This window comes from Nerophis ophidion, linkage group LG02, assembly GCF_033978795.1.
Source record: "Nerophis ophidion isolate RoL-2023_Sa linkage group LG02, RoL_Noph_v1.0, whole genome shotgun sequence".
Lineage (NCBI taxonomy): Eukaryota > Metazoa > Chordata > Actinopteri > Syngnathiformes > Syngnathidae > Nerophis > Nerophis ophidion.
This window is the reverse complement of record NC_084612.1, coordinates 14,386,578-14,399,407: the sequence shown is the minus strand read 5'-3', so window position 1 is coordinate 14,399,407 and position 12,830 is coordinate 14,386,578. Positions and strand designations below refer to the sequence as shown.

Here is a 12,830-nt window from a genome sequence, read left to right as displayed (position 1 = left end):
CAAGCAGGGAGGTAACGGGTCCCATTTTTATAGTCTTTGGTATGACTCGGCCGGGGTTTGAACTCACAATCTACCAATCTCAGGGCGGACACTCTAACCACAAGGCCACTGAGTAGGCTGTCAGAAGGCAGTCAGGATAAGTTCTCTCCAAGTATTTAAGCCAGCTGGGTAGCGCCATCCTGCGCAACAAAGATATCGAAATATGCTACCATTGGATATTACATTAACGGAATTTTGTAAGTACCTATAAAAAAAATACTTAATTTAGTACCTATCCCTACTGCTAAAAACAGTAGATAATGAAACGTAAAAAAAAAAAAAAAACACTCTTTAACCCTTAATATTTGCTCATTTGAGGTCTTATGAGGTATGTTTTACATGCATGACAGCAGTGGATCAAACTCCTTTAAAGGGGAACATTATCACCAGATCTATGTAAGCGTCAATATATACCTTGATGGTGCAGAAAAAAGACCATATATTTTTTTAACCGATTTCCAAACTCTAAATGGGTGAATTTTGGCGAATTAAACGCTTTTCTGTTTATTGCTCTGGTGGCGATGACGTCAGAACGTGATGTCACCAAGTTAATACTGCCGCCATTTTCATTTTCTACACATTACACGCACGGGTCTCAGCTCTGTTATTTTCCATTTTTTCGACTATTTTTGGAACCTTGGAGACATCATGCCTCGTCGGTGTGTTGTCGGAGGGTGTAACAACACTAACAGGGAGGGATTCAAGTTGCACCGAAGATGCGAAAGTATCTGCCGCCAGACCCCCATTGAATGTGCCATAGTGTCTCTACGTTTGACCGGCGATGACAGACATGGCACAGAGATGTATGAATAACCTGCAGATGCATTTGCAATGAAAAAGTCAACAAAATCACAAAGGTGAGTTTTGTTGATGTTGACTTATGTGCTAATCAGACATATTTGGTCGCTGCGTGACTGCCAGCTAATCGATGCTAACATGATATTTACCGGCAGTGCTAAAGCAGACATGGCACAGAGATGTATGGATAACCTGCAGATGCATTTGCAACTATGTTACGTTGCCTTCCAACCACACTTAATGTGAAAAAAACACTTACCAATCGACGGATTTAAGTTGCTCCACTATCACAAAATGCGAAAGTCCTGATCGTTTGGTCCGCACATTTTACCGGCGATGCTAGCGCAGCTAATCGGCCATACTATGGCTATGAATAGCGTCAATAGCTATTCGCTCAATAGCTTCAGTTTCTTCTTCAATACTTTCATACTCCAACCATCTGTTCCAATACATGCGTAATCTGTTGAATCGCTTAAGCCGCTGAAATCCGAGTCTGAATCCGAGCTAATGTCACTATATCTTGCTGTGGTATTCCCATTGTTTGTTTACATTTGCAGCACTGTGTGACGTCACAGGGAAATGGATAGTGGTTTCAAAAATCACGAAAATAATGCACTTTAAAGCTTTATTTAGGGATATTCCGGGACCGGTAAAATTTTGAAAAAAAATTCCAAAAAATACAACAAGCCACTGGGAACTGTTTTTTATTGTTTTTAACTCTTTTGAAATTGTGATAATGTTCCCCTTTAAGAGGATGTATCTCCTCTCATAATTCTGATCAAACTAAACAATGTACAGATAAAAGACAGCCACCCTCAACTACGTAACAACAGTATAATACTGGATGACTATAAGCAGAGAAGATTCCACTAGACATCAAAAAGCCTGAGTGGGTGAAACCCTCCAAAACACTGTCATGTCCTGGCCCAAACCCTGTTAGTCAGACTCACATTGGGCAATCACAGAGAGAGGTTATGCTATCAGGAATGTGACATCCTGGGTCTTCTCAAAATGGACGTACATTGGGTATGACCGGGTCGTGTTCTACAGTGCTGACGTGTGATGGCTTTTGGACTGCAAACCGAGGGAGGTCTCTCTCTCTCTCTTTCTCGCCATGTGTACCATTGCCAGAGGCCACCCATGAGTCGGACCACGCTGAGCCAAAAGAGGCCACTTCCACCTCCTGATGTGCCCCCTCTCCTTGCATTGAGGCCGCATTCAAAGGGAGTTATTGAATTTGAATTTGATGGCGATTCTAGAAGATGGGCCCTGTAATGGTGGCTCGTTGTAATCCAGTTTGGCATCCGTCAATCCATCATAAAGTAGTTGGCCCGTGCTGTACTCTTGCTGAAGAAAAGTAGTACCGAGGACAGCAGCAGTACTAAGACATTTAGGCGCGGGTGAAGCTGTCCAGGGTACTGAAAGTCCATATTACCTATGCAATGGACGGAGCTGAAAAACACAGTTTCCATTTTACCCTTCGATTAAACATACATTATGATCACATATTTACTAAATCTGAATAGACTCCACTCCCCAATTTTACACTAGTTACGTCATGCTGTTGAATAAATAAACACCAACATTGGATCCGCTTGAACTGAACTCTCGCGGCTGTGTTGGAGCCACTATGGATTAAACTTTCACAGTATCATGTTAGACCCGCTCGACATCCATTGCTTTCGGTCCCCTAGAGGGGGGGGGGTTGCCCACATCTGAGGTCCTCTCCAAGGTTTCACATAGTCAGCATTGTCACTGGCGTCCCACTGGATGTGAATTCTCCCTGCCCACTGGGTGTGAGTTTTCCTTGCCCTTTTGTGGGTTCTTCCGAGGATGTTGTAGTCGTAATGATTTGTGCAGTCCTTTGAGACATTTGTGATTTGGGGCTATATAAATAAACATTGATTGATTGATTGATACACTTTTACACCCAACTCAAGAAGTAGTGTCCCTAAGTAAGGTGAATTACCACACCACACCTACAAAGTTGACGTGGCATCTGTAAAGCTGAAATTTACAGTCGAGTTTAAAGAGAAAGTGCCGCTGTAAGCAAAACCTGCGAATCACTTCCACATGGAGGAAAAAAAGCAAATGAGAAAAGGCTGTTGAAACAACAGAGGGCGTAAAACAGTTTTATTTCATACTGAAATACGTCCAAGATTTTCTGATCGTGGCAATTCAAACAAATTCGATCAGTCCCAAAAATTATGCGGTGCCTCGCATAATTTGATGTTGAATGGATGCAACTTTTCCGCACATTTTACCAATCAGCGTCATTTTAACCAATCAAATCTGGCTGTGCGCACCAGCAGTCTACTCAGACAAAACTGAAACAACAATGTGTCTTTTTAAATATATTTCTTGCTTGCTCTCAACCAAGGCGGATGCTTCTCTTCCCGCTCCCTTATTTTCCCCTGCTTGCTTCCTGTTTTTGTTTAATCTTGTCCGAACTTTCTGGGAGCCTCTCGCCGCATTGTTCTCCAAAGTTCAATTGACAGGATCTTTTTTTTTTGACTAGACCAGTGGTTCTTAACCTGGGTTCGATCGAACCCTAGGGGTTCGCAATGACGGCCTCAGGGGTTCGGCGGAGCCTCCGCCATAAAGGTAAAGACACATCCGACTTATCGTGTAAATAAAAACTTCTCCCTCTCAGCGTATTATGGATACCCCCGAACAATATTCCCTCTAATTTTCCATCAGTAAAGAAGGGTTCGGTGAATGCGCATATAAAACTGGTGGGGTTCGGTACCTCCAACAAGGTTAAGAACCACTGGACTAGACGTTTGGGTTCAGGGGGACTTTAGCTGCTGGACTCATGATGGACGTGTGGGAGAGGTGGAGGGTCGTGTGCTTACCAATTCTTTCTGTCGATGATATCAAAGTATTCTACCTATTCGGCAGTATGATAACAGGGCATCTGCTGATTATATTGAGTGTTGCCCTGGTAAATCAACAAATTTGGAGGACGAGGGCACCCAGAAGCTGCCCGTCATGACTGATGTAATGGGCAGGGCTGTAGGCACTGTACCAATTCCTGAACTAAATTGCAAATTGGATAACATCTCGGTAAAGCTTTCTGCTCTGCAAGGCAACAATATTATTAATTTTAAAGACCAGGAACAAACAAAAAGAGTAAACAGGTATTGGAATGTATCTGCTCGTTCGAACCCAAACATCCTAATCTGCATTTCAGCCCCCCGCACAAGCCTCGCACAAGACAGCTGCTGGAAACTCCAACAGGAAATCGCTGCAGTGAGCCACTCTGAAATTGCTCCCCCCTTCCTTCAAGGACACCTGCCGATTGTTGAATTTGTTTTGGGACAAAATCACGGTGGTCTCCATAGCAACCTGCCGTGTTATTGTGACGACACTGCGGAATGAGGGACCAAGATGGTGATGCCAGACAAAGCGATGCCCCTGGTTTATGGATAAACACGCATCCACATAAACTACCATGCCCTCCATCTCACGCATTTGCCACTTCAACCCCCCCTGGTGTGACACGCTGACCACAGAGCTGCGCCGCTTTGGGCTGCGCTGCAACGGTCTTGTATTAGACATAATATATACTGTAAGAGGATGGGCCAAACACTAAATGTACCCCCAAATTTCCTAAAGTCAAATACAAATAAGGCTACAAGAGATATCCCACACTTCTCTTTTGTAAAGTAAATCCATACAGCAGATATGGGCATCTAATTTGCTCAAGTGGCCAATTAAAAAAAAGATCTAATTCATAACATATTGTACTATATTACTTAAATGCAGTCATTCTCAAGGTGTGGAAGCCAACATGTATCAGCCTTCAATTGAAGTCATTACAATAAGACTACGGTAGGCTGTAGTTAACACCAAAAAAAACATTTTTTAAAACGCAACACGCAAGGGAAGTGAATTTTCTCGACTTTCTTTGGTTACGTGCCACCTTTCCCAGGCAGAACACATGTAAACAAAGACGAACATTGGCTGAGAACGCTGCGGGTAACAATGAAAAATACAAAAAAAATATTTATTTTAGTACAATGTTTATTAAGCATTTATCTGCAATATTTTTATTTGACTCATTAGTTAAGTACAGTGTTTTATTTTCCGATATTCAATCACAGTGTGACTGTTCAAACGGTGTTTAATGTTACAGTGGCCAAACATGTTTAATATACATAATAAATAAAACCTCTGCCTTGTTTTTAATCAATACTTAGGCCTACTACGCAACTGTATTTTAATGCTGGTCATTATGATGGTACTTGAAAAGCCAAGTGTTTTCTGAGGTGTTACCTGGAGAAAAATGTTTGCGACCTACTGCTTTAATGAAATGCAAAAATATAAAAATATATATAAAAAATATATTAATCTTGTGTCACCAAGCAGAATACAACTGTAAATCCTGCCCATAGTCTCTTCCTCTCTGGAAATGCATGAAATCGCGCATGAGAGCTGTGCGTGCACACGCATAGGTTGTTGACAGTCTGAAGTTGCATCGAAGGATCCCCTAGTTCGTATTTTGTTGCAGAGTGTCGGTAACACACGTACCCACGTAAAAGAATACACACAACATTTCGGAAAATGGAACATTAGACTATCCGTCTAGAAGTAAAACAGCCACTTGCGCTTCCAAAGTTAGTCCAAGACTGGCCCGAAATGCCATCCGTCTTGAATATGCCGGACCAATATTTATTTCAGTTTTGGATCTTCTTTGTTTTTTTTTACATGTATGGCGCTTTTTTTTTTTTTTTAGCAGTATATGCTGTAAAGGCAAGCGTGGGTGTTGGGATCTTTGTTCGGCGGCCTTGCTTTCCTGTCAACAAGTTTGCACCGTGCACGCGCTTCACTATATATTGTGTCAGGCAATGAAAAGGCTCCTTTCTTTCTCTAAATCCTGTGATTGGATCATCCACATGCACATTCACTGTACAAACATACATAAAACACACACAGTACATATACATTCACTGTACAAACATACATATACTGTACACATACTGTACATTTGCAAGCACATATGCATACATACACCCATGCAACATAATTTTACGTTGTTGTCCTAGGGGAAACTAGGTAACACATGGGACATTGACAAAGCTAAACCTGCGGTTACTAAAACAATCTACAAGGTTAATAGTTTGCTTCTCTTTCTTCCCCTACATGTATTAGCTTTACTTTGTATTTCAAGATATCATTACATTGATGTATTGTTGCATTTGAAATAATTGTATTGTTGATAATAGAGTTATTATTGTTGGTATTCATTATCAATAGCGCTATTTCTATTGGTATTTGTATCGCTCCATTTTTAGTGTAATAATGTTCATTGTCATTTCTGTGTTATTAATATTTATTTCACTAACTGCTTTTTTGCAATCACTTATACCATCATATTTGTACATATCCTATTCGCTGATGCCGTTCTGTTGTTATTGTCTCTTTGTCTTATCCCTCTCTTGTCCCCACAATTTCCCCCTCTGTCTTCCTTTTTTTTTTTTTTTTTTATCCCCTTCTGGTACGGCCTGGCTGCACCAAATAATAATAAAAATCCATTTAATACAGTCAAATACAAATAAGGCAACAAGAGAAGTATCTACATCAACAATATAATTTGTCTGAGTAGCTGGACAGAACAAAACAAACAAAAAAAGGATCTGGAAGGGTTGACCGCCACAAAGACAAATGATTTTGTCTTTCGGGATTTTATTTACTAAAATATTTCATTATAAAACACAGACAGCATGCATACGTACGATTTTTCAAAAATGTTACTCTTACAATATGCTGTCCAATACTAATTTGATTTTAGTTAAAGAATATAACTTAGTTTATCCCAGCTTTGAAAAACACCTTAAACATTCTGCATTTGATTAAATCAACTTTTTGCGTAAAGACTTTTGTTCACACTATTTTTCATGCAATGCGATACCATTGAATATTGCTATCCTTATGGCTGTTTTATACTTGCAGCACAAGCAACTTTATGGCTGTAGAGTGATCATAAAGTTGTTCACCATTAAAAAAAGTAACTCCATGCCATGTGGTGACCCAAACTTTAATGGCTGCATATTCTGACTGTACCCTTAACATTGCACATAAGCAGGACGCATCTCAACTTGGTTTCAAAGTAATTCAGGGAAACAAGGCGGTTTTCTCTCCCTGAAGGCATCTTGACTTTCTTTGGCTGAGGACGTTCCACCTTTTATAAAACAGGCAGTTTGTAAGATCTCTTTAAGAAATTGATCTCCTTCAATACTGAAGTTTGGGGTTAGAATAGAGGTGATGTTGAATATTAGTTCCAAGTCCCCTCCAAAATGTCACAAATCAGCCGGCTGGGCTTTTGCAAACCGACTAATAAATAGTTTTCAAAAACCCGGAGTGTATGACTCATACCTCTCGTGTTTACAATTAATCAAGAGGTTTGACTCCAGCCGGGGGAAAAAAAAAATGTTTTGTTTGTTTATTTAATCTAATAAAAACAGAAAACGTCACATCAACTCTGTGATTCGTGAAATCAAAAATGTCAAGACATCTCATATTTCTGTCTGCTGAATTAATGCCGCCGAGCCACATTACTGCAGCACTTACCCGTAACCTCGGGAGACATCATGGAGGGCAATTGGGAAAAAAACAACAACAACAAAAAAACAATCTAGAACACAAAGACACAGGTGAACGCATCGAACTCACCCTCGGTCTCTTGGCCTTAGCTCTTCAGAGGTGTCATGGCTGTGGAAGAAATGAAAACAAATGTGAACACCTGAGGTTAATATCATATAACACGGGCATTCTGTTGTGTGGTGGACCTAAATATTGACACAAGCTTTGGAACCGTGCTCGTGGGCCCCCCCCCTCCACCTTGCTCTTGTTGCTCCACCCGTCGCCGTGCACTAACCTTGCCATGGCTAACAGGAAGCAGAGGGCACATCGCTTTATTTAATTAGTCACAGCAGTCGAGTGCTCATGCGGAACCAAACTGGAGAGGCAGATTGGGCTAGTGAGATGGATAGGCGCGCTCCCACCAGAGGCCTTCCGCTGTGCGGTCACAATGAGAGTAGATTACACGACAGGAAGGCGTGGCGTGAATGTAGATGGCGCCTCTCATTCCTACCAGTGAACCGCCCGATTACTAAGGCTTTTTTAATCTGTTTTGATGCTAAGGTACCTGACAAACAAATAGTCCAGCCTTCACATCATATCTTACCAATATAAATGACACTTGGATATACTTTACTAATAAAGTTCTGAATTTAAAAAAGGTATTATAGTCGATTAAAAAAAAAACATAATTTTTTTTCATGCCAGCCATGACGGTATTGTTAGTAATATGTTAGTCAACGCACACGCACGGAGGACTTACAAGCATATACTACTACTACTACTACTAATAATAATAATGGATTAGATTTATATCACGCTTTTCTATTGTTGGATACTCAAAGCGCTCACAGAGAAGTGGGAACCCATCATTCATTCACACCTGGTGGTGGTAAGCTACATCTGTAGCCACAGCTGCCCTGGCGTAGACTGATGGAAGCGTGGCTGCCAGTTTGCGCCTACGGCCTCTCCGACCACCACCAATCATTCATTCATCATTGATTCACCAGTGTGAGTGGCACCGGGGGCAAGGGTGAAGCATCCTGCCCAAGGACACAACGGCAGCGAATTGGATGTCAATAGGTGGGAAGCAAACCTGCAACCCCTCCGGTTTCTGGCACGGCCGCTCTACCAACTACACCATGCCGCCCCAAAGTTGAGTTTGTACCAAAATGGATACATGGATGATACAGCAGAGGATTGGGGGAATGTCATGTGGTCAGATGAAACCAAGATAGAACTTTTTGGTATAAACTCAACTCGTCGTGTTTGGAGGAAGAATACTGAGTTGCATCCCAAGAACACCACACCTACTGTGAAGCATGGGGGTGGAAACATCATGCTTTGGGGCTGTTTTTCTGCTAAGAGGACAGGACGATTGATCCGTGTTAAGGAAAAAAATGAATGGGGCCATGTATCGTGAGATTTTGAGCCAAAACCTCCTTCCATCAGTGAGAGCTTTGAATGGTTGACCAAATACTTATTTTCCACCATAATTTACAAATAAATTCTTTAAAATTCCTACAATTTGAATTCCTGGATTTTTTTTCACATTCTGTCTCTCACCGTTGAAGTGTACCTATGATGAAAATTACAGACCTCTGTCATCATTTTAAGTGGGAGAACTTGCACAATCGGTGGCTGACTAAAATACTTTTTTGCCCCACTGTGTGTGTGTGTGTATGTATATATATATATATATATATATAAATCAGAACAATCCAAACTGTCTTTTCCTTAAACTGAACAAAAGTCATATGTCCACTGAAGTTTAAAAACTCTACACTCTGAGTCCAATTTATGTTTCCCCAACGATTTCACCATTTCTTCCCCTCGTGCACCAATTGACTAAAAGATCCCGCACTTGCCGCCTTTGTGGCGCAAGCGAGATGACGTCCTGTTACCGCTGGGAAAATGCATTTTTAGACCATATGATTTGCCTGTGCGCCTAGGAGACCCAATAACAATCAGTAGAAAATGGATTGATGGATGGGCGAAAAAGGACAGATTTAAAAAAAATTATAGTTTAAAAAAACAAAAACATCTTCTTTCGGATTTTAAAAATTCAAGTTAAAGTACCAATGATTGTCACACACACGAAGTGTGTTGAAATTATTCACTGCATTTTGGATGCTGGCTTGCCTTATCTGCCTCGGAGACCCAGTAACAAGCGGTAGAAAATGAATTGATGTATGGGCGAAAAGGGAAAGATTATTAAAAATAATAATAAAGTACATAAATATACTGTATGTATATATATATATATATATATATATATATTTTTTTTTTTTTTTTTACTTGGTATTACCCGCGGGCCGGATTTTGGATGCTGGCGCGCCTTACTGTATCTGCCTAGGGGACCCAATAAGACGCGGTAGAGAATGGATTTTAGGATGGGCGAAAATGGTCGGATTAAAAAAAAATTATAATCAAAAAATGAATAAATACAATTTTCAATCACTTTTTAGCCAGGACTACTCGCGGGCCTTATTTTGGACGCTGACGTGCCGTATCTGCCTAGGAAACTCAGTAAAAAGCGGTAGAAAATGGATGGATGGTTGGGTGAAAAAGAACAGATTTTAAAAAATGATGATAAAAAAAAAATAATAATACATACGGTAAATATTTGTACTTATTTATTTTTTCTTGGTACTACCCGCGGGCCCAATTTTTGACATTGTGTCTCAGTGGTCCCCAAACTACGGCCCGCAACTTTATGGCGGAGAATGAACGTATTTTGGCTTAAAAACTGACGGCAAAGGTTGAAGCTACAAACACTGAAGCACCATTCTGCTTGCAATGCTTTAAAACATAGCTCTCTGTCTAGCTAGTTAATGTACTATTAGCTTTGATTGATTGATTGACACTTTTATTAGTAGATTGCACAGTTCAGTACATATTCCGTACAATTGACCACTAAATGGTAACCCCGATTAAGTTTTTCAACTTGTTTAAATCGGGGTCCACGTTAATCAATTCATGGTAACATAACAAGGCTAGCATCTGTTCACAGTGTTTTAGTTACTTCTAAGACATAATCTTCACCTCCATTGCAACAAATGAACTACGTTTTTTCAAGTATCATCCCAGCAGGACGAAGAATAGATAAACATGCTTCATTTCACACTCTAGGGCAGGGGTCACCAACCTTTGGGTACTGATTAATGCGAAGGACTACCAGTTTGATACACACTTAAATAAATTGCCAGAAATAGCCAAGTTGCTCAATTTACCTTTAATAAATAAATCTATATTTATTTAAAAAAAAAATGGTTATTTCTGTCTGTCATTCCGTCATACATTTTTTTTTCCTTTTACGGAAGGTTTTTTGTACAGAATAAATGATGAAAAAAAATCACTTAATTGGACGGTTTAAAAGAGGAGAAAACACACAAAAAAATGAAAAATAAATGTTGAAACATAGTTTATCTTCAATTTCAACTCTTTAAAATTCAAAATTCAACCGAAAAAAATGAAAAGAAAAACTAGCTAATTCCAATCTTTTGGAAAAAATTCAAAAAATAATTAATGGAACATCATTAGTAATTTTTCCTGATTAATATTAATTTTAGAATTTTGATGACATGTTTTAAATAGGTTGAAATCCACTTTAAAATAAGATTTAAATTTGATTCTAAAGATTTTCTAGATTTGCCAGAATATTTATTTTGAATCATAATAAGTTTGAAGAAATATTTCACAAATATTCTTAGTCGAAAAAACAGAAGCTAAAATGAAGAATTAAATTAAAATGTATTTATTATTCTTTACAATAAAAGAAAAAATACTTGCACATTGATTTAAATTGTCAGGAAAGAAGAGGAAGGAATTTAAAAGGAAAAAAAGTATATGTGTTTAAAAATCCTAAAATCATTTTTAAGGTTGTATTTTTTTCTCTAAAATTGTATTTCTGAAAGTTATAAGGAGCAAAGTAAAAAAAATAAATGAATTTATTTAAACAAGTGAAGACCAAGTCTTTAAAATATTTTCCTGGATTTTTAAAAATTCTATTCGAGTTTTGTCTCTCTTAGAATTAAAAATGTCGAGCAAAGCAAGACCAGCTTCCTAGTAAATAAATCAAATTTAAGAAATAGAGGCAGCTCACTGGTAAGTGCTGCTATTTGAGCTATTTTTAGAACATGCCAGCGGGCTACTCATCCGGTCCTTACGGGCTACCTGGTGCCCGCGGGCACCGTGTTGGTGACCCCTGCTCTAGGGGGATACAATAGCTAACCGCTAACAGCAAGTTAGCACTCCTGAATGTAAACAAATGTGTCGGTCTAAGCAAACATCGACTGTAACGATATTAAGTACAAGAGCCATATCAAGTTGATACTGCAATGATTACATTGACACATTCCATATCACTAAATATTTTGTCTTTATACATTGTTTTATTGTTGTAAGCACCTAATTGCCTCAATGTGGCATAAATAAAGTCTATCTTAAATGACGTACATCATTACTACATGAATTCAAATAAATAGTGTAGTTGTTAGTAGTACATGGTATGGTATTGTTTGTATACAATAGTTCTAATCTAAAAGTTTGATTTTGTTTTTAATAAAATTGTGCGGTTTTGGGGGGCCAAGCACCAAATAGGGATGTATACCGTTAGGATTTTTTTTTCATACAATACCCTTATCGATACCGGTACTCTTATCGGTACTATATGCAATTGGTTTAAATGAAGATGTTAAAAAAAATGCATTTTTAATACAATTAGTTATTGGCACAAGAGGTTAACATCATATAAAATCTCACAGCAGGAAAGTATTTTATCAACACTGGCTTTTAAAATCTTTAACAAGTCAACTATGTTTGCAGTGCAATGTGCTTATATCATTTTTTTGAAAAGACTACATATTCATTACTATTACACTCAGCTGGAAATAATATTTAGGTAGGTAGAGCACAGACCTTTTAGATGGCACTGAATATCATATAATTTATATCAAATATATTATATAAATCAGTACAATCAATTAGCATGTTATGTGGGTGGGCATTTAAGCAATGTGTGTTTAGATGCGATGAGGTGGCCACTTGTCCAGGGTGTACCCCGCCTTCCGCCTGATTGTAGCTGAGACAGGCACCAGCGCCCCCCGTGACTCCAAAGGGAATAAGCGGTAGAAAATGGATGGATGGATGGGTGTTTAGATGCTACGGAAACGCTATGTGAGGGAGTGACATCAAATAGCGAATAGAGACCTGTCCGCGGATGCTATCTTGCTTCTGAGCAAATTATTAAATTACTTAAATTTTTCACATTTTTGAGTGGAATAATATTGACCTGTGGATTACTGGATCCCTAAACATTGGACATTGAGGTTGTTTTGTGTAGGAAATATAGTTTTGTTTCAAAAATTGTGTGGTGTTGCTTCCTTATTTGTGATTATTCCTAGCTGATT

At 39.0% G+C, this 12,830-nt stretch overlaps 1 protein-coding gene across 1 annotated transcript in view; it reads right to left on the bottom strand.

Moving 5' to 3' along the window:
• Window positions 1-12,830, bottom strand: part of cd276 (CD276 molecule) — a 239,667-nt gene that overhangs the window by 51,919 nt on the left and 174,918 nt on the right. Inside the window, exon 7 of the mRNA XM_061877936.1 lies at window positions 7,513-7,551. Coding sequence (XP_061733920.1) covers window positions 7,529-7,551 — 23 coding nt within the window. The 3' untranslated portion in view covers window positions 7,513-7,528. The remainder of the gene's footprint in view (window positions 1-7,512; window positions 7,552-12,830) is intronic.